This window comes from Mytilus trossulus, unplaced genomic scaffold, assembly GCF_036588685.1.
Source record: "Mytilus trossulus isolate FHL-02 unplaced genomic scaffold, PNRI_Mtr1.1.1.hap1 h1tg000373l__unscaffolded, whole genome shotgun sequence".
Classification (NCBI taxonomy): domain Eukaryota; kingdom Metazoa; phylum Mollusca; class Bivalvia; order Mytilida; family Mytilidae; genus Mytilus; species Mytilus trossulus.
Genome location: NW_026963340.1, coordinates 655,139 through 679,336, shown reverse-complemented (window position 1 = coordinate 679,336; position 24,198 = coordinate 655,139). Strand labels below are relative to the sequence as shown.

Sequence of the window (24,198 nt, the reverse complement as noted above, 5' to 3'; positions counted from 1 at the left end):
CTTGGGGTGACAATATAGATCTACAGGCACTATATTTATATTAATTTTGATATCATTTACTTGTTTATGTGATGTTGGGTTGCTGTCTTTGAATGTTTCTCTTTTTTTCTTTTTTTTTTTTTATTATTTTATTTATTTTATCTCTTTTTTTCATCATCTTTTTTTCTTATCAATTTCATTTTGACAAATAATGTATGAAATTTCAATTTTTGTAACTTTGGTATTTAAGAAGTTACAACATGAAAAAACACAGTACATTCAAATTAAACAGAACTGAAACAGGACTAGATAATTTGATTGACTGATTAATTGATCATTTGATTGATAGATAGAAGTTTGATATTGTAAATAATCATTCAATGGATATATCAAAGCCATTAAACTGTGATTAGAAAACCTCAAATACAAATATCTATATTTCCTCTAATATTGAAGAGCTTAAGTTTAAATCAAAATTCATAAATAAGGGTCATTTTCTTTTTTGAAGATTTGCACCTATTTCAGAAATGTTTGAAATATGTATTTTTATTTCCTCCAATATTTATTTAAGAGCTTATTGAGTTTGATCAAAATTCAAACATACAAGAGTTATTTTATTTTAAGACAATTTGCACCTATGTCAAAAAGGTTTGAAATATATATCTTTATTTCCTTCAATATTGAAGAGCTTAATAATGATCAAAATTCATACATAGGAGTTATTTTCTTTTATAAAGATTTCCACCTATGTCAAAATTATTTGAAATATATATCTTTATTCCTCCAATATCGAAGAGCTTAATAAATTTGATCAAAATTCATACATAGGTGCTATTCTATTTTATGAAGATTTGCACCTATGTCAAAACTGTTTGATGAGATTATCTGGGGGCACCTCTGTGTAGTAACAGATTAAGTGATATACTGTACTTTGACAATGGAGGACATTAATAGATGTGTTTGTTATTTTCAGAAGTGAGAAATCATTAGATGTCAATTCTGATTTTCTTCATGCCTTTGTTTTTCTCTATAGATCATAGAAAGATTGATACTTGCTGAGGCCCTTCCAGGGATCCTAACATGGTGTAATGTTTTTGCTGATGTCACTGACCAGGTCAAAAACTAGGCTACTGACCTCCAGAGTTAAAAGTTCTATTGAGATGAAAGTGGAACAATTAATTAAAGTTTAGTTGATGAAGGTTCACTGAATATTTTATTTGGAATCACTGTAGAAACATTAATTTTTGGTGGGGTTAAAATTTCATTGTTTTGTCTCCATAAAAGATTTCATGGGCATTTAATTTCGTAGTTTCCATTTAATTTAAATGATATTATATATATATATATATATATATGTAAAATTTCCGTGGGGGTTTTAATTTCTTGATATATTCTTTTCACGAAATAAACGTTATTAAATCCTCCACAAAAATTTCTGCTTTTACAGTATACGAAAACAAATATATAATCATTTATTTGTCATTTTCATGTGTTTATATAATAATCTCTTCAACACAAGCTAAATTGAGAGAGATATAGTACTCTGCTTCTGAACTAATCTCCTTTGGACTTAAGTTGTCTCCCTATAAGACTTAATTGATCTCCCTTGGACTAAGGTTTTTTTCACCTCCCAATAGATGGGGTTTTGGCCATTTTCAGTCATTTTATTAACCCATACATTAGTTCTTAGATCCTAAAATTAAAATATTACAAGCAATCACTAATTGCAATAAGCTATATATCAGCTGGTAAAAAACTTGAGTTGTTACATGACAGTTGCTTTCCTTTGTAAACTATTTATTTTGATGTTTCAATCAACACAGCTTCAAATACAAATTTATTTTTGCCATTACATAATTGAAATGATTAATGTCAACTATTATAAAATAACAAAAAATTTGATTCTAACATTGGTAACTTTATTTCTTATATGTTTATATATCATTGTCCTAATTCAAAGTTTAAATTGTCTGCTTCTGTTATTTGTCACAACTATACGTTTCATATGCATCATGAAAAAAATCTTCATAATTTGAGCAAAACTGTCACTCAGGACATTTTAGCAAAATTTTTACAAATCAACCCAATTAATTTCAAGGAAACATTTCCTTTTCTCAGAAAAAATAACCTAAATTTAGAAGGCGGTAGTTTTCTTCGGTGTGCACAGAGTTATATATTAGATCTACTGCCCATCAGTGCCTAACAATTGATCTGTTTGTCATAAACATAAGTACATAAAGTGGTTTCAATGACAACTCTTACAAGGATCTTAATGACTCACAGTCAATTATAAATACTCCAGTTTACTCTTTGTTCAGATACAAATCAGCATCAAAACACTTGATAGTCAAGTGGACCCAATGAGGCTCCTGACTTACTAACGTAAGTGGAATTCCACCAAAAACACTATATTCATTTTAGGATTTTTATTTTTTTTCTCCTTCCTTCCTTATATAACAGATTTTAGAAAATATTTATTGATATTGGTTAATTCTTTCACACCTAAATTGACTTAGCTGACTATGCAGTATTGTTGAAGGCTGTGCAGTGACCTATAATTGTTAATTTTTGTGTCATTTTGGTCTTTTGTGGATAGATGTCTCATTGACAATCATACCACATCTTCTTTTTTATACTTGTTCTACAGGGTCGTATCCAGGATACTCATGCATCTTTTACAGTAAAAATTCAAACAGAGCATTGACTTGAACAGTGTTTAAACCCCTCAAACCCCATGGCATGGCTACAGGTGTGTGTGAAAGAGGAATAAACAGGACTGTAAGGGAATTAAAATAACAGTGTCTCACATGTGAATCTAATTCTTAAAGGGAAATGTACAGTTCCAAGGGGAATCTATTTAAGTCCTGAAGGGAAATCTGCGATCTCAAAAGAAAATATATAGTTCTGCAGGTCAATCTACAATCCAAAAGGGGAATTAAAAGTCCAATAAGGACACTTACAGTCCTTCATCAGACGGGGATTGAGTCTCCTGAAAGGGAATCTACATTCCAAAATGGTGAATTACTGTCGATTTACACCAAAAAGAAAACCCCCATTCCCAAAATGTATTCCAAGAGGATAATCTACAACATGGAATGTACACTCCAGAAAGTGAATCTACATGCAGTCCAATTGTAATTTACAGATCAGTCATAAAGTTTAAGAAAGCAATACACAAAGTTGACACAGACAGCTATTCAGAAAGTTGACACGTACAGCAATACAGAAAATTGACACAGACAACAATACAAAATGTTGACACTGACAGCCATGGAGAAAGTTGACACTGACTGCCATAGAGAAAATTGACACAAACAGCAATAGACAGGTCAGACACATACAGAGAGTTGACACTGACAGCCATGGAGAAAGTTGACACTGACTGCCATAGAGAAAATTGACACAAACAGCAATACAGAAAGTTGACACTAAAGTAATACAGAATGTTGACACAGACAGCAATAGAGAAAGATGACACAAACAGAAAGTTGACAGACAGCAATACAGAAAGATGACACAAACAGAAAGTTGACACAGACAGCCTTAAAGTTTAAGACAGCAATACACAGAAAGTTGACACATACACAACAATACAGAAAGTTGACACATACAGCAATACAGAAAGTTTACACATACAGTCATACACAAGTTGACACAGACAACAATACAGGAATCTGACACAATAACAGCAATAAGCAGGAGACACATACAGTCATACAGAAAGTTGACACAAACAGCAATACAGAAAATTGACACAGACAGAAATACAGAAAGTTGACACAGACAGCAAAACAGAAAGATGACACAAACAGAAAGTTGACACAGACAGCCTTAAAGTTTAAGACAGCAATACATAAAGTTTACACAGACAGAAATACAGAAAGTTGACACAGACAACAATACAAAATGTTTACACATACAGTCATACACAAGTTGACACAGACAACAATACAGGAATCTGACACCAACAGCAATAAGCAGGAGACACAGACAACAATACCTGAATCTGACACAGACAGCAATAGACAGGAGACACATACAGTCATACAGAAAGTTGACACAGACAGCAATACAGAAGGTTGACAAAAACAGCAATACAGAAAATTGACACTAAGGCAAACAGACATTTGAAAGACTGAGAGCAAAACAGAAAGTTGACACAACCAGGACTCAATGAAACAAGTAAAATTGCAAAACAAAGAATTAAGACTTGATGATTTTATTTGAAATCAAACACCATGTAACATGATTAGTTAGTGTTGTAAACTATCTGTTTTTGACATTCAAATATCAGAAAATCACCTCATTTTTACAAATAAGTATCATCAATCAAATTGTTATGTTCCCCAGCATTATAAGTAGTTACCCTCAATAAACTCTTCAAAATTGTCCCAGATCAGAAAGTGTCATATAATATGGCCACTCAAATATTTTTGATTAGAAAATCACATGTCTTCTTTTTGACTATTGGTACAAGGCTTTCATTATGAGGCACATACAGGATAATCAATAAGAGAATGTAATTGATTATAAAAACAGCCTCAAATTTAATCTATTAATAATTTTAGTCAAAGTTATGACATGTAAAACATTATCTAAATTTTACTGTCATAAAAAAAAAATCTACACAGTTTTAAAATAAATTATCCACCCTAAAAGTCCTCTGATGGAATTATTATTTCCAAAGTGTTTAGGAAACCTACTTGAAGGATGTAAGTATTGAAAAGTTACAAGCTTTTACATAAGGATCCCTGTAAACTTTTTATGTTGAAAAGTGACTGATTAACACAGCTCTCCAACTGTGCCAATTTCCTACAGAAAACATAGGATCTATCAATTCAAGTCAACATTGATCATTGGGGTATAATTTATTGGGGTTCCGTAGAGGGAATTCCTCATCAGCACAAATATCTAAATGTAATCAAATAGATATCAAATATAATTCTTTTATATATCGATACAATCACATAGATGTCAAACGAAAATATCAAACTTTGATGACTACTTCTTTTACATTTATCCCTATACTGTAGGGTTTAGGGTTCATCTATGGTTTAAAGGTTATATAGGATAGGGAAGTTTAAGGGTTAGGATCGAGAGAGATAAGGCTAGATTTAAGGTTAGGGTAAGGTTTATGATCAAGAAAAATTTAAAGTTTATCTAAATCAGTGCCATGACTCCTAGAGTAAAAGAAAGCTGTATTAGTAGGTTTTCATCATGTTGATATTGTAAAATATCCATTTTATATATAATTCTTTTTTTTTAAATGGTATGAATGCCAATTTTCCATTATCATGATTATGAAAGTTTTAGGGGAATGAGCATCTCTGATAATTTCATACTGTGTCCAGCAGCAAGTATTTTAATATTGGTATAAGAAAAACATTAAGTTGACTGATCAGATTAAATATTTAAGGTCCATCCTTATTACTTTTTCTCTTGTTTGACAAGTTGTAAACAGGACATGAACTTCAAACTTTTTGGGAAAAAGAATCAATGTTGGTTTCAGAGGACCAGATCAATTAACTTTTTAATGTTAATAATTCACTGTCAACAACATGAAATCACAAACATTAGTGTAGTTTTTGCTCTTGTTTGACAAGATATAAACAGGAAGTGAACTTCTTCAAATTTGGGAAAATTATCAATGTTGATCAAGTCAAACAGATTATAAGTCCAGATCAAACATTTTATTAACAACTTTGAAATCACAGTAGCCTTTAAACAAATTGAGTTGGGTAACGATACCTTTGTATAGAACATAAAATAAAGACAAACACATTATGTTGCAATGGAAATTATTTAAAATCTTTAATAAACAGATTTATTCCAAAACTTGGAAAGATTAATTTGTCACCATTTTGTTTTTAAACAAAGAGATGAAAGCCATAATGCTAAATTGTAGAATCATTCACAAGATATATATATATATAAGACTTAAAGATGATTCATTTCAGATCAGAATCTGACTGACGAAGGATATCTGTTATCCGAAATATTTATAAATAATTACATTTATAGTTCCTTTTTGTGTTATTGGTGTTGTTATGTACACTTTTTAGGCGTTTATATAATTTATTTTATTGTGTACATGTATCGTTACTTGTAACGATCCAGCACCCTCTTGGGAAAAATCGTTGACTATTATTCAGACGTTTTATATATATATATATATATATATTCTATAGTTTTTGTGCCAGTCAGAAGAGTTATTGAACTTGTTAAGTCACCTACCATCATAAATTACATTAACATTATAAGGCCCTACAGGTAGTATGGATCTTATTGATGTAAACTCAACACCTCCTTTTGAACATTATACCCTAACACGTACCTCAATCCATTTCTACATCTCCAATACATAAAAGAGTTACCAAAAATCATGTTTCTAATGAACCATATCATAGAATTACAGTTCTTGTGTCCCAGCTTAAACACATTTTAATCAACAACAGATGGCATTTTAACAGATCATTATTTCTTAGACTTCTGTCTGCCTGATTCAATTTATTTTTTAATCAATATATGTTATAAATCATGTTTTTTACACATATATTCTTACATAAAGAATAAATTTTCAAAAATAATCATTATATATACATCATTCATTGCATCTCAATGAAAACACTGCTTAATGGTGCGCTGTGGAACATTTCTGGCAATTCTTTGTGATTTCTAATAATGCTGACATAAGTGAAAGCACATTTGTTGAAAGTAGATCAAAGATTTGAACCCTTGTCATCCCGATAAAAAACTTCAAACTATTCGGCGATTGCTTAAGATCGGGTAATATGATTTCAATGTTGATTAACGAAGATGCGGATACGAGTGTCAATTTAATTAATATAATTGAACGTATCTGATTCAAAGAAAAAATAAAAGTCTGAAAGCAGTAGATGTCTAATCTCCCTCTTTGATAAAGTCATCAATGTTTTTTGACATAAAAATATACAAGAGCAAATTTTTTTAGATTCTACTGTTACTTATAATCATGGAATTATTTTCGGTCCATTTTGTATTTTTTCAAATCATTGAATTAACTAGACTTTAAATTGCACTAATTCTTAAGACAAATAAAATAAAAAGTTTTGCTCTTGCTTTTAAAACAGATGTACTTTGTCCTGCTTTCAAATCATGACAGCTTCTAGAAGGAAAGATAACTTTCATTAACTTTCAGTAAATTACTTAACTTCTTTATTTTTTTTAACTATTTACTTATACCGGTAATTTAATATTAATTTACAATTAAAGTTAGCACCTGATTGATTAGAAACATTTCCATGTTGACCTTGAAAACATTTATAAGTTTTTTAATGTTTTTATTGTATTGTTTAGTTGCTGCCTCTAAATTTAACATTACCACATGTCTACTTTGATCTTTAAGAATCAATCTGACCAGAATTGCTTTTTCTAATAATAAAACCAAAACAAAATTACAAAAATCATTTTTATGAGAATGACTCTGTTTCCAATAACATTTGAGCTCAATAACATTAGTTCAATAAGTATAACCTCATCAATATTAATCAAACAGTCGAAGTTTTGACAAACCATCAAGGATCTTATCCACTTTCATCTTGTATCAATAATCATTTTCATTCAAGTCAACTTAATACTTTTCTCAATAGATGAAATAAACGACCTAATACATTTCTCTACAGATGAAATGAGCGACCTAATACATTTCTCTACTAGAAATTCACAAATGTAATAAGCCGTAACCTAAAGGATGCTTAACTTCCTTCTTATATCGTTTTCTTGATCTTAAATATCATTAATTAACTAATACAAAGGTAATATTGAAAGAAAATACTGGCTAAATAGACAGAGGTTTAGGCATACTACAAAATAAGGACTGGAGTCATGAATTGGAAATCAGAGTAAATGAACGACTTCTGTATTTGTATGAAAAATATTTTGGTAGTTTATGTGATAAAGTGACAGCTATTGTTCACTTTGTTGACAGTTTTATTTTATTTTTTTTTAAATTTCAATAAATTAGGCAAAACAATGTCTGTTTCCTGCCTCAAGTAACAAAGAGAAAAAAAGAAGCAGTTCTCACTCAGATTTAGTCTATTTGGTGTTAGAATATTGACAAAATCTGGATAATGTACATGTATTCTCCTAGTTTGATCCTGATTTACACAACATTTCTGGTAATTGATCCTTGATCCTCTGATTGATCAAAATATTTTAAAATTGCTATCATGTGATGTTTATGTCAATTCGACAACACAAGTAATCAAAAGACTAGAGGTTAAATATAAGGTCATCATCAATAATAAAATGCATAGGCAGATCCAGGAAGCCCTGGCCCCCCCTTATGTCGGACAAATTTGGTTGATTATATAGGGAATCATTGAAGCATGACCCCCTTAGGTCAGTCAGCGAGCCCCCCTTAGGAAAAGTTCTGGATCCGTCACTGAAATGTGACTGTCTACTGCAAAGTGGTCAATTTTTGTGACACATTTTTTCCAGTAGAACATATATGCATTTTTTTTTCAGGTAGAAAGTATATAATAAAAGATAAGAAAATCTAAAAAGGCCGGGTAAGTAATCCTTGTAAAAACAAGTTAAACACATAAGAAATCACAATTTTAAGGGTCTGAATAGAAAAAGAATTTGAAACCTTTACAAAGCAAACCAATCATATCTAAAAGACAAACAAAAACCTTATTTTCACGATTTCCAAACAACACAGGTTTTAAATTCTAAAATACTATCAAAGTAACTTTGTACCCGAACAAGAACCATTCTTCATTATTCCATTCCTTCTGACCACCCTGCATTTTAATACTAATCCTTCAGATACTAATCATAAATATTTTCAATGGGAAATCAAAATATCTGTGTTAATACAAAACGATCATTGTTGCATCAAATATATATGGGATAATTTGTTGCTGTGGTAACTGAGAAGTTTGTCAATCATAAATATTTTTATGAAAATCCTCTGATCATTTTTTATTGCACTCTAGCTTTATATATAAAATTAGCTTCAGCATATGCAAATTAATACATATATCTATGAAAGGAAAAGATGTTGACAATGGATTTTTACATAAATAGTTGAATTTAAAAAAAAATGAATTTTCCAAAATATTTTTTTGTATGAGACTCAGTAACTCAGTATCAATTTTGGAATCAAAAATAGAAAAAAATTGCTACATCTCACTTTTTTCTTTAACTTTGGGGTCCCTCCCATATAGATCTATAATAAACAATACTTTATTCTAAACTGTATCCTAACCCATACCTAACCCTTCAGGCCCGTAGCCCGGAATTTCCAAAGGGGGGTTTGTTGGACTCACAAACTCGACTTTAAAAGTCACAATTCGAATAGAACATTGACTTTAACAGCGCTTATTTGTTTTCAAGGGGGGGTTCGTCCGAATCCCCCTGGCTACTGGTATGCCCTTACACTAGCCCTAACCCTAAAATTTAACACCCTAACTCTCAAACTTAACCATAACAAAACCTCACCTAAATACCCATAACCATAATTGAACCCTAATACTAAAGTATAGGGATCGATAAGGTAGGAGAAGGCCCCTTTTTTGTTAACTGTTGTCCCTGACCCATCTACCCAACCCTTTCCCTAATGTTTTATTAATTCTTTTTAACCTTCAAACGTGTATTTTCTCCTGTTTTTGTCACCGAACACTTTGTGATTTTTTTACCAGTACCCTGAGGAGCAGATAAATTAAAAATGAAAAGGGGGGTGCATTAAACCTCAAAAATACTACTGCAGAACTGAGAAAGGTGAACATGATATCTTTCTCAGATTCAAAGGGTGGTTAAAAACACTCTACAACACCCCTCCTTCTTCACCTGAATAAACCACTGGTACCTACCTAGCCAACTGTTACTTTTTATTGGGTACTCACCTCAGGTGTGTTTTTCTTGAATTCTCTACTCTGATCTACTAATCTTTTACGTGAGGCGTCACTTTCATCTTGTCTGTTAGCTAGTTCTGTTGCTGTCGTGTCTAGTTCTTTCTACAAAAGAAAAGAAATCATTTAAAATTAACAGGAATTATTCAAAAATTGATTACTGATAAAAAAAAAAATTAAAAAAATTGAGAACTTCGTAACCCTGTAAAAGACAACTATTTACACCGTGCATTTTATCAATTTGTCTGTAAATCACAAATTTACAAAAGTAAAGTACCTTTCAATGACAGTTTTTCGTTTCCCAAATTTAAACAAATTGTCACCAATTAAAACAGTACTGTCATGTAAGTTTGCTTAATTATCTAAATAAGTATCCCATAATGCAACACTAATTCATAAAACAGTAAGATTTTTTTACAACCTGGTGCTTTGGTACCCTGAAACCAAAGTGAATTGTTTCTGTCTACTATGAATGATCACGACATTTTTAAGATGCTGCACCATGATAGGTCAAGGTCACATGATTTTTCAATGTAAATCAACAATCACAGATTATGATAGCCAATCATGACACTGACAGGCTCTCAGAAAAAAAAGTCACAAATTATCAAATGATTAATGATGACTGTCCCATATAAGTGGACTTTATAAGTATTTTGTAGTATTCTAAAATGTTTACGTAGATCAAGAATCATTTATAAGTTTTTTTTTGTGCTGATACAATCCAACCGTGAACGATACTTTAAGAAGGCATCCCAGAAAAAAAAGATCAAATTTCGATGATCATAAAGCCAGCATAGAAAACCAAGTCAATTGTTTCAAGAGTCGGGGATAAAAAAACAGTGTCCTTGATAATGGCCTGATCCTTCTCTGAGGTTTTTTTCCCCATTTAACATGACTTTAATTACTAAGATTTTTTTCAAAACCTACTTTTTATTCCTTTTCATGTGTCTTTAAACAAGAATACTCAATTTAAGAAGATCAAATTGCAAAGAAAGAGAAAAACAACTTACGATGTACTAGGTTTTTTTAAACCATTTTTTTATGTACTGGTTCAAAACAAGATTCTTTAATGATAGCACAGAGTTTGCGAAATCTTTTTTTCCCTGGTGGTCCTTGAAGAAAATCTACTGGTCCTCACTATTAATTCTATTGAAAAATACTAAAATTGTGTCAGTCTTATGCAAAATTTTGGTGGTAAAATCCTGAGGACTGACACTTTTTTTCGAACTCTGATTAGCACGCACAGTGGTTTGCAAGTCAGTATACTTTACAATTCTAGGCTTTGAACATTGCATTTCAATGCAGATTTAAAAGGTTTGCAAATTTGCAGGACTTATAGATCTATTATAATTGATGGTTTACTTTTACAAATTGTGACATGGATTGAAAGTTGTTCTATTACCACTCATACCACATCTTCTTATATATATACATGTCAGTGGCGGATCAAGAGGGGGGGGGGCATTGTCTGAGCTAAGAAGGGGCCTGCTCCAGTCATGCTTCAATGATTCCCTATTTAATCAACCAAATTTTTCCCACGAAAGGGGGGCACGAGGCCCACAGGGCCCCTCCTGGATACACCTATGCATGTTATTTTCATTGCAATATGATTATCCTGATTAAAAGAAAAGACATGAAAGATGGCTCAATTTACAATCTTATCTTTATATCCAAGAACAAGTTCAACTAAACATTTTTAAAAACAGTTTCAAATTTCCTACAAAGGGTGCAATGACAATTAAGACATTAACAATGTTCAAAGTTCATTACAGGTAATGCAGTTAAAATCCAAACATGGTGCGCAAATACTTAGCTATTCTGCATCTTAAAAGTTGCAGGGGTCTACAAAAACAATTTTTGTAGGGTTTCGATCTTGACTTTTTTTATTATATATATCTTATCCATATGTTTGTCTTCACAATTCTCTGCTTAATTACTTCACTACAGTTTGAATAAATTAATTAGAAAAAGGACCTATTTATTTATTTATTTATTTATTTATTTATTAGAAATTAAAATAATCAGTTGTAATTAATTTCGAAGTAAAAATTTTCAAAGTAAATTTCCAATGCCAAATCAATTAAAATATAATATAACTAAACTTTAATTGTCAATCAAAACATCTAATTTTTAATTAAACATGTGCATTTCTAATGATTAAATGACATAAAATTTGCCCTCAAATGCACTTTACATTATGTGTTAAGGATAAAATGTACAAATGTACACATGAAAAACATACACATCTTGTAGTATATTTTATCCATTATCTACATCCCTGAAGTTCTTTCCAGATTTTATTGTGTTGTCCGATTATTGTCACATTTTGTATACCAAATAATAAGCCTTTCAACTTTCTACTTTCTACTAAGTATAGATTAACAAAACAATGTAGCAAAGTTATAGCTTGTAACAACTTCTTGAGAACTTTTTTTATAAATAAAGTTGTATCAATTGCATATATTCCATACCAAAAGAAATGATGGGCTAGGCTTTTGAAAAAATAAATAAATAAAGGGAGTTAACTCACTCAATATGAAACCATGAATTGACACATGAACACATTGCAATAATTTTCTAGCTGACTGGATTTAGTCTGCAGTTTATAAAACCCATGATCTGAATGGATGTAGAGTTTGAATAGGTGCAGGGATATTGAATTAAAGGGAAGTAACTCATACAATATGTAACCATAAATTGACACTTGAACATTGCAATCATTTTCTAGCTGACTTGATTTAGTATGCAGTTTATAAAACCCATGATCTGAATGGATGCAGAGTTTGATTAGGTGCAGGTACATTGAATTTCATCATCCACTAACTATCTGAAACCAATATGCTGTGCTTAAAACCTATTTTCATTACAAATCACCCGACATTCCACAACTTTTTATGTAATTTGTCTCAACCTTGATAATAAATATCAAATTTTATGCTGTATTTGTGTCCCATCCTTACCTATCAGGTCAATTCTATACATATTTAAAATTCAAATTCGATCATCTTACACCTAAACAATCAGCAATCGTTTCACCTTTTGGGTGTCTTGTTTGCTTCAGCGCACATCGCATCTCTCTCCCGAACAATACAAAGATGGTGACAAGATCAAATTTTGTAATTGTTAAGAAGTCCAATACATTTAAAATCGGGAATATTAATGACAAAATCTTATCCACGGCACATTAAACATGAATATTCCGTGCCCTGAATTAAAAACAAAACTGTATCGACTGTTTATATCGCCAGACATTAAATCTGATATCAGTCGAACAAAAAAGATCATGATTTTAAATGAAAATAAGAAATATTTGACAAAACATTGTAAATATATACAATGATGTAAAAAAACAACTAAAATCCACTTGAATACACAAGTGCCTGGGTTCAATTACAATCGAACAATAACAAATAGCAATTAAATTGCAAATTTATTTTTCACTATACAATAACCATACTACTTCCTTGCATATTATTTTCACCTTAACTGCCAAATTTGTCATTGTATGCAAAACTGTTCAATTCTTTTTGCAGCAGATAATAAAAAAGAACATATTTGAAGGTGTGAATTGAAATGTACACAAATGAAATTTGGGACAAAATTCAATTTGTCACTATCTTTATGAATATTACTAATACCCAGTAGATGTTAATCTAGTTCTTCCCCTTCATAATTCAATACAGGAGGAGTTATTTCCCTTATAGATAACTATTCTTATATAGATTATTTAGCACGCCTGACATCTTCATTTATTTTGAAAATTTCTGCAACTTTTGTTCCATTTTCAATAATCTTGACATTTTCATCTTTATATTTGTTTAAACCATTATGAAAATACCCTTTTTTTAATATATCAAAATCAGAATTTGACCTTCTTCAATTATACATCATAAAATACTAAAGAGAGACAACTCTTGCAAAAAGAAGATAACTCTTGAAATACCATACAAGACATAAAATGGGAGATAACTCAATTAGGATTGTAAATTTAAGGAGAATATTCAATTTTTAAGAGTCTGTAATTTCTATTGTGCATCAAATATTACTATTCACTAATACTATAAGGGTTTACGGTAACAGTAAGAATTACTTGACAGGGACACAGGTTAAGTGTACTGTTTATTGCTAATCATTAATAGAACTTTTTTTGTTGAAAATAATACTGGACTAGTGACAGTTTTAATCTGGATATGCATTGTATACAGAAACATAATTAGCGTCCAAATTGTGAACTCATTTCATGTAAAAAATTGAATAGACTTTAAAATATTAAAGAATAAACTATAAAAATCCTTTTTCAAAAACTTTAAATATTAAAGAAACAATATCTTATTTCAATTTATATATAGTTTAAAGTCTTGTTTTATATATATATATATCATAAAGTTCACGAAGTAGACTAAATAGATAATTGAATTTTGAAGAAGTGTATTAAATTTGATCAATATAAAAATCGTTATTTTAGACACTTTTAAATCTATGTATCAACAAGTGATTTACCTTTAATTTACCAAGCTTGATCCCTTCTGACGCAGTCCCTGAGTATCATGGATTTAATTCTAATCGAAACTGACTGTGTAGATATTGATAACAGTCGGTCAATCAGTAACCAATCACCGAAAAAATGAAAGGGAAGAGTTTAATCTGTAACGATTACGTTACTAAGACAAAAAGACATCTCATATATTGGTCTATAATATAATTACAAAAGAGGGTGGGTTCAAATTTTCCAATTGAAAAATTCCATTGCACTTATTACGTACAGCCATCAAGGGAACAAGGAGTTTAAAGATTACGACTTTCTCTCAATGTGAAAAATTATGCACATCGACTACTTATCTCAGGAAAAAGAAAGATCAGAGCACTTTACATTTATTTATCTTTCCACTTATCAAAAAATGTTTTCTTCTTAATAATACAATATGTATCAACCAATTGTGTTAAAAGTTGAAATTAGATCAGTTTTTCAAGTAAAATTATTGTTAAATTAACCATACAAGTGAACTGTTTATCATATAAGTAATTGATTCAAATGGGTATTGTCTGATCTTTGTTGCCAGCTAAATCTTCCTGCCCTGTTCCCACACAAATAAAATAGTTTAACATTGAGACAAATGACTCGTTGCATTTGTAGTGCAAAATTTTATATTGAAAAATATTTCATACTTTATGTAAATATACCACTTTATATATTTAAAATGTAGGTAGAAAGAAGATTCTTCAACATTTAAAATTGTGATACATCGATGTATAATGAAAATAAACCACAAACAATAAAACTGCCATTTCAACATCTCATTTTTCTTTGTTACCTAATATTTTTTTCCAAGTAGATATGAAACTTTAATGTAATTCTAAGACCAATTATATAAGTGTTTGATTATTTTAATACTGAACAAAAAAATTCTTTTGAGAAAGGGTCATCAGCCCAGAGTATTAGAAGTCTGAACATTTTCCTACGAATGAGAAACTAATAACAAACAAAAACTAAGAATATTTTTATTTTGTGTGTATCTAAAAACAGATAAATGAAGTTTAATAATTGGTTTGTTGCTGAAGACTTAAAGTTGACCTCAAGATGTCCTTGAGCTGTTTGTGTCATGGGGTTACTGTCTTGCTGAAGATTTACCCATATTTTCATCTTCATAAAAGAATGGAAAATTATTGGGAAACCTTCTCCGCTTGACCCTCTATCAAATAACTCAAACCATCTCCGCTTGACCCCCCTATCAAATAATGCAGACTTTATGTTTCTCCGCTTGACCCCCCTATCAAATAAATCCAGACTTCAGGTCTCACCAAACAGTCACATGAGTTGACAGTCCCATCACATTTCAACAAATAACTTTACAAAAATACTGTTTCATTCTGCCAAAATGATGTTTTGATAAATTTCAAATAAATCAGAATATCTGATTCATCCGACCTAGTTAAATGAAATCAACATCATAACCGTTGGAAACTTACATAATAATTTGATTGATATACACTACATCCTGTTGTTCTGGTAAAAATCACTGTTTGACAGAAACCATGATTCATTTTGTCTAACATTTATAATGATGGCGTTTTGATTGGAAACGGTTTGAATAAAAGCTTCAATTGATGATTTCAGACAAAACATGGACTGTGTCACTTTCTTAAATACCAAAAAATTGTCACATTTTTATGTTGAAAAACTCGACTATTTTATACTTGATACTGGAGTTAGTTCTGGAAAAGTGGAGAAACACATTTGTTTCTCACAGAACTAAGACAATGAGACATACATACTGACTATGTGGTATGGGCTTTGCTCATTGTTAAAGGCTGTACGGTGATCTATAGTTGTTAATGTTTGTGTCATTTTGGGTCTTTTGTGGATAGTTGTCTCATTGGCAATCATACCGCATCTTCTTTTTTATATACTGATCTGATTTGTCATTTCTACTAAGGTATTACTTTTCCCCAAAAAAATAGAAGAGAAAGGAATCAAATGAAAGTTAATGGCAATAAAACTTTTTAAATAACATATCTGGCTGACTCTCAATGACTTTTAAAGGGACATTACTCTACATATTCCATTTGCCTCTAATGTTTGAATAAGAGTTGCTTCCCTTAAGATCAAATATACTCTTCATAAAAGAAATTTAGGTCTAAAGATAATAACAGGCTGTAACTGAAATTCGATATTTGAACTGATTTAGTTAATCCAAAATAAATATAAAGGATATAAACTTTCATGTTCTATAGGCTTCAAGTTCCAAAAAAAAGTTGCCTCCCTTAAGTTCAAAAGTGATATTCAAATAAGTCTTTCAAGTCTATGATAATAATAGACTTATAATGACTGAAATTTGACCTTTGAACTGAGAAAGTTTAAATCTAGAATAAATTTAAAAGGATATAAGCTTTCTTGTTCTATGAGGTTTCCAATTTCTAGAAAAGAGTTAGTTCCCTTGAAGTCAAAATGAAGTCAAAAGTGCTCTTCATAAAAATATTTGAACTCTTGAGATAATAATAGACTATAAATGAAATTCGATCTGTGAACTGAGCAAGTTAATCCAGAATAAATTGAAAAGGATATAAGCTTTCTTGAAGCTTGAAGTATCAGTAAAAATACTAACCAGACATCAAACAGATCTTCTGCTAACTCTACAACTATAATGTAACATCAAATGACCCATACCAATGGAAAGAAATTGCCTACATATCTACATGCACAGAATCTTTGATCTAAATCACTATAAATCATTCAAATCACCCTGCTAATTGTCAGATCAAGTATTTTCTTCATTTCAACATCAGATTGGATAATTGATTTCACAGAAAAAAAGATTGAAATGATAAGTAAAATACTATTTTTATAGAAGTTTACCCATTACTTAGTGATTGATTTGGCAAACGGAAAGATTGGATTGCAAAATATATGTGATTCCACTCATAAGAATTTGGTGGTCATAGATTTACTATTACATTTTCTTTATTAACCTGATAATCAGCATTTCAATTTATTTTGGCAAAAATATCTTTTATTTTTTTTTACTGGTATACAATTTATTTTGATGGATTTCTACTAAGCACTTGAAAATCTTATTAGTTTGTTTCAGTTTACATCTGAAACTGTACCTATTGATATATCTAATATGACTTATATGCTTTTTAACCAAGGAATCAACATCCAAATTACAAAACCGATTTTTTTTGCATTTTGCTGATTTTTCACTTTTGGATAGAATGATAGAAGGAAAAATCTTCATTCTTGAATAGTGATGCACTTTAAAGATTATTGCTGGAAAAAAAAACATCAGAAAAAAATTCCAAATGTTTTCTTGGGGTTTTTTTCATGAAGGTTTCTAGACTGTTTTCTTTGTCCGTTTTTACAACAACAAATTTTAATTTTTTTTTCAAAATTTTTCTTTTTTTTATTCCTTTTCACCGATATGTTACATAAATCCATACTCCATAGATCCCAAACTATCTTAAAACCCATTTTCAATTCGTGATTTGTTGTGCAGCAAATTAAAAATCAAGATCACTTTCAAAGGCATTTATAACAATTTGGTTCCTTTGAACTCTCAACATCTTCATCCTCATTCCATCTTAACTAATAACCCTGAATCAAATAGATGGTTAAACAAATACCCATGTTTAAAACAAAATCTGCCATAGTGAAGCAAATAGCAACGTTTATATTTACTGTTCAATGTTTGGTCAATTGTCAAACTTTCTGCATAGGAAAAGTTCAAATTCTCCCCTTTTTAGGAATCTATTTACAATCATTTAGTTTCTTATAAAATAAACATTCGATTTGTTGACGCAGAATATCTAAAATCAAACAACGAAACGTTTTTGGCTAATATAAAAATGGCTACGATTCTAAGATCTATCGCTCAACACGAAAATTTTAAGAAACTCCACCTGACAAAGATCATCGCAGTACCTGATGATGTTGCGCTTTTTAAGCCTCCGAAGGTCGAAGATCAATAGATCGGCGGCATTCGTCTAATGCCCTATCAAAAGAGATGAATTAATGCTAATCAATTTGTAACTTCTATACAAACATAAGATTTCATATAACAAGAGACAAATATATGTTATCAGTGATTTAACCCTCGACCAAATACCGTCAGATTAGCGACTTTTACTTTTACAGGAATCTGGACACTTTTCTTTTAAGATTTGTACATCAAATGTATCAATTAGGGAAGACAAGAGGAGATAAACCCTTAAATAAATGACCAGTTAATAAGCTTAAATCAATCATGTTAAAATGTACTTGAAATGAATAACCACCAATGTCAATGTCTACTTCTACCGTCTTACCAGTGTTTATAAACTCTCCACGTGAAAATATTATCTACTGAAGAGCTCTTTTAGTCAATCAACGAAAAACGTACTATATCACAAAAAGACAAATAAAGTTAATATGAAGTATTGAAGTATTTTTCTGAAGAGGGGAAAAACTTGTCTATTACTAAACCCTTCAACACCAGTACAAGTGAAATAAAATTATACTTTTTTTTTTAAAAGAGACTTTTAGATCTGAGGACATGAGACCCTGAAATATTTGCAAGTATATATGAACCATATGCTAACATTATTATAATTTTGCTAGTTATTTCATGTTAATGACATAAACCCAAAATATAGTTCAGTGACAATTATTAAATTATTTGAAATTATAACTTAACCTCAAAGCAATTTAGTTTGGTACAAGCTGCAAAATTCAAAATAGTTGCACAACTTAGTTGACTAATCCCTTAAATTAGGGATTTTTTCCAGTTTTGTTATAATTATTTAGTATAAAAATATAATTATTCTTTGTTCTAATTCAATGTTTTTTTTCTGCACGACAAACAATTATTTTTTTCTTCATTGACAAATTGACAAAATTTTCTAATAGAATTGTTTTTTTTAACAGCAGTAAATTAAAATTTCCCTGCAGGAACCTTCTTTGATAATTCGAAGACAGAAACATAATGACGTCTGCTAAAAATGTCTTAGAGTGATCAGGCGTCACATGATCAGAAATTTGAGATAAGTAAATGAACACAAGTGCCGAAACTATGCTGAGTATGGCTTTGTTTCACATAAAATCATTTTTCATTATGTGAAAATCTGTAATAATGGCATCAGTATACATCACGTGGAGCAATTGATGTATGAGTATCAGCCTCTTGATGAAAATGAGATCATCTTTGAATAATGATCACCGTCTCAAAAACAGAAAGGCAAAAATGTTCTAATATCGGGAGGAATTTGTAGTTAGGTAAATGAATTGACTGATCGTATAATTAAGACAGAGAAAAAATCATATATTTGTCCTACACGGTTTTATTTGCCAACCTCAGGGTTGTTATAATTATTTTGTCATGATTGATAATATTTCTACCATAGATTTGATTGCCTCCTTAAATTGCTTCCACTGGAGTTTGTCTTTGATGTTTTAAGTAAAATAATTTCAATTTAAACATATTCATTAAATGCTGGCTCTCCCAGTTTCCACCCATAGGTATAAAAAGTCTAACACATATCAGCTTCATCTATTAGATTATAAAAGAGGTAATTTGATGGTTTTAGATTTTCACTGGACATTACGTTCTGCAAACAATGATGACAGTTCTGACGTTAAAAAAAAACACATTTTCTATACACAAAAAGCTGACTGGGTTCTTCTAGAAGCTTTCAATAGAATTCTGACAAGGGGATTAATTCTTCAAATAGATCCTGGTTGAAGATATATATTTATGGTCCTTGTTATCAATAATTGTTTTGCTAACACTAAACAGTGAAGTTTTAGAGAAGTTCAATTTGTAAACTGATAGATATAGGAATTATAAATATAGGATTATGGTAGTCTTGCAAACTGCTCCCCACATAACTCTGAGTGTATCAATCACATCCATTCAGTGCCAAGTTACTTTCTGAGACTTTTAAAAAGACCTTTTAACATTATAAAGGATGAATTTATCTTAAACAAAGAAGAGGTATCATCACCAATGAGACAAGTAAGACTCCACCAGATGATGGAAGTTTTAAATGACCTTTGACGACTGGTCCGATACAGCCCTTGCATGGTCAGTTCTCCACCAGAGACTAAATGATATAGAATTTAACATTGAACTAGTGGTTATCCTGTGGGCTTTAAAATAATGAGCAAAACATATACTGCCTAGTCAGCTATAGACTAAAACAAATATAAAACAATTAAAATAAGAAAACTTAAACAGCCTGATTTGTGTACAAAACAATGAACGAAAACAACAAATATGATAAACAGCAATAAACAACAACTGAATTACAGGATCAAACTGAATTATTCTATGACAATAATAACAGATTTTAAATTTCAATTTGAATGTAAATAAATATATATACACACCTTGATCATTTAGGGATAGTGTGTGTAACCACAGAGACGACAGATTTATAGCTCACGTCAAAACAATTGAATTCTGTTTACCAAATTGACAGGTATTATACTTAATTTAATTGTTGTTGTGTTTAATTTACATTTGTACATTCGTTTTAATTACCACAAAACAATATTTGCTAATCAAAACAAAAAAGTACAAAGCAACAAAACATCACTGTTGTATACCATTAAGGTAACCGGTATATATATGGCAAGAGATATCTCGCTGATTGTTGTGAATTTCGCATGCAATTAAATCTAGAGCATAAAATGAACTGCATATCACATAAAATTATCTCTCAGAGACACAGTACACATGTAATTGAATACATGTATATGTCATAAAAAATCAAGTTGCATTTTGTGAAACCCTGTTCAATAATTTAAAAAAGATATGGCATAAATGTATTGCCCCATCTTCTTCAGCTTGCCACATTTTCCATAGCCTGCCATATCTTTCCTAGGACTACTTCTGCCACATCTTACCTAGCCAAGAGTTACAATTTGACCCATTTCTCTACTTCAAGAGGAGAAGGTCAGATTGTACCCTTTAACTAGCAAATATGGTATTGCCACTGGAACAACCTTTTAAATCAAAATTTCAAATTTGTAAACAAACACCAAATTTCTTTTTTTAGTATTCTGGCAGGCATATGATTTTGAAGGAAAATATCAAAATTGAATGTTTCAAGATGACAGATGTACCAAATGCTCAAACTAATCCTGATGACAAAATAGCAGAATATCTAGACATTAAATTCTTATGTCAAATCACTCTTAAAAATTTACAATATTTAATTCAAAGCAGCAGTTTTTGGAAGATGTCTTTTCAAGTACCTGTATTTAAAGGAATATACATGAATGTCTTGCATAAATTTGCTATATCTATCTTACTCTAGCAGAATTATGTTAATAAAACATTTTAAAACAGTTAAGCAAACTAATGTTCATATCAAGTTGAACTATTCTACTTACTAGGCTTTTGGCAAAACTATATATTTAACTTAAGACTTTGGCAATGGTAGCCCACAGCTTTAACTTTGTAGCCCAAATATATAGTCCTATATACAAGAAAAGCAAAAATTTAAGTAGCCTACACCAAATTTTAGGGACCAATTAGGCCAGTGGGCCCCTGCTAATTTCATACCCTGCATGCCTGTATAGAATAATAAAGTATAGTTTTGGATAACATTGGCTGAATTGTCTCCCTTTGCAAAATTTTGAAAAAATGTGGGAAATCAACTTCGATACATTATCACAGCTTTGTTCAAGACTGAATTTTGTTCAATTACTTTAACATGCATAAGTTACTGATAAAATTACTATCAATAGTTCAACTGTCACGACTGTTTAAAAATTATATCAACTTTTAACCTCTAATCATAAACAGTAATATTTTATACAAGTATATCAAAGAATTTATTGGCTTCACATCAAAACAAATTTATTTTTTTCAGAGAACAACTTATATATATGTGAAGTTTTGGGGTAATTGATTAAAATCGTGTTTTAAAATTATCGAAATTTACACATCTGTTTTCTGTCCCATCTTAAAAAGGTGTCTTGAATCAGACTCTTGACCAATCAAAAACATCCAATTAGGGAAAATACAACATAACACTATCTCTTATAATTGATCCCTTTGTTATAAATCTGATGTACAACATTATTTCAGTGATGATGAAAATGTTGTCTACACATTACAATTTAATCACTGAAATGTTTAAAACAGATTTAAAGTTTCTTTCAATATTTTAAAAATTTATTTCAATATTTAACTAAACAACTGATTATATAATGTATACTTGAAAATCCAGCAAAAACAGTAGACATACGTTAACATGTTTCACAAAAAAAATGTACAAAATGCATGATTTGAGTGATAGCGGTTTTTCCTGTAATCAATATCATTTGCAATGAAAATGTCTCGATTGAGATTTCATCGCATTTCAAATGTTTAAATTTTAGAGAACATTTTTTTAAGTTTCAAATGATAATGAACTTGATAATTTATAAGTTGTAAATAAAAGGTAAGAATAAAAAAATTTGGAACAAAAAAAGTACAAATTTCTCCCAAAAAACATGTTTTTGCACCAGGCATAGTTATACATTGCGAAATGTGCAGTTAGCAGATATTATCAATACAATACATGTAGTCAAACAAAATCAATTCTCCTTTAAATACAGAGTAATGATTTCCCAGTACAAATGTTCTCTACTTTAAGGAACAGAAATTAAAGCCATAAAACTTCAATAAAAATCAATAGAAATGAAAATATTTTTTATTAAATCTATTTTTGCTACCATATAAGGCTTAAATCTAAATCTTCCGAAAAAATTACATCACAAATAGCTGCTGTTTATGTACTTACTAATAACAGGTGTCCTCGTAAAATACTGAACAAAATTTCACAATCCTACGATGTGTTAAATCAACAGATTTAAAAGGATGGATATTTTCTTCGCCGATGGCGTATTGATTTTTAAAGATTCAAATAAAATTTGAGTATCATCTTTGGTAATTGAAGACTTGAATCAACGGGGTGATCTTTTCTTAACAATCACGCCGTAACAATTCAATACTTTTTGTGGGATGATTGATAGCTTCGGGATAAGTTTTATATCCAGTATAAAATTTTACCTATTATCACTGCAGGTGTAAGGAGAAATTTGATTTACCATAGAAATCCAAATAAAACCACCAAGATATAACCCCTTAAATCTCCCCTTTCTCCCTTCTCTAGCAGGTCAGGTCAGATTTCTACCTTCCATAACGATCACATAAGATACAAATTAAAATTTGATATTAAATAAAGTAAAAAAAATATTTTAAACAATAAAGTTCTCATCATTTGTTTTAGACTGGCAAGTTGCTCAATATCTTTACTAATCTATGAAGTGTTTTGAGGATTTTTGTATTTTAACCTGAGTTTTTTTGTTGACTACATAAGTTAACTACTAAGAAACAATGTACAGTACAATAAACAAACATCAACCACCATTGAACCAATAAACACGATCAACAACCATCAACCACCATTGAACCAATAAACAGAATCAACAACCATCAACCACCATTGAACCAATAAACACAATCAACAACCATCAACCACCATTGAACCAATAAACACAATCAACAACCATCAACCACCATTGAACCAATAAACAGAATCAACAACCATCAACCACCATTGAACCAATAAACACAATCAACAACCATCAACCACCATTGAACCAATAAACAGAATCAACAACCATCAACCACCATTGAACCAATAAACACAATCAACAACCATCAACCACCATTGAACCAATAAACACAATCAACAACCATCAACCACCATTGAACCAATAAACACAATCAACAACCATCAACCACCATTGAACCAATAAACACAATCAACAACCATCAACCACCATTGAACCAAT

At 30.4% G+C, this 24,198-nt stretch overlaps 1 protein-coding gene across 4 annotated transcripts in view; it reads right to left on the bottom strand.

The window, feature by feature from the left end:
- The window catches only part of LOC134701920 (homeobox protein cut-like 1), a 79,060-nt gene that overhangs the window by 43,877 nt on the left and 10,985 nt on the right, over positions 1 to 24,198 (bottom strand). For all 4 annotated transcript variants that reach the window (XM_063563029.1, XM_063563032.1, XM_063563030.1 and 1 more), the window contains exon 2: positions 9,867 to 9,977. In XM_063563029.1, the coding sequence (XP_063419099.1) occupies positions 9,867 to 9,977 (111 nt within the window). The remainder of the gene's footprint in view (positions 1 to 9,866; positions 9,978 to 24,198) is intronic.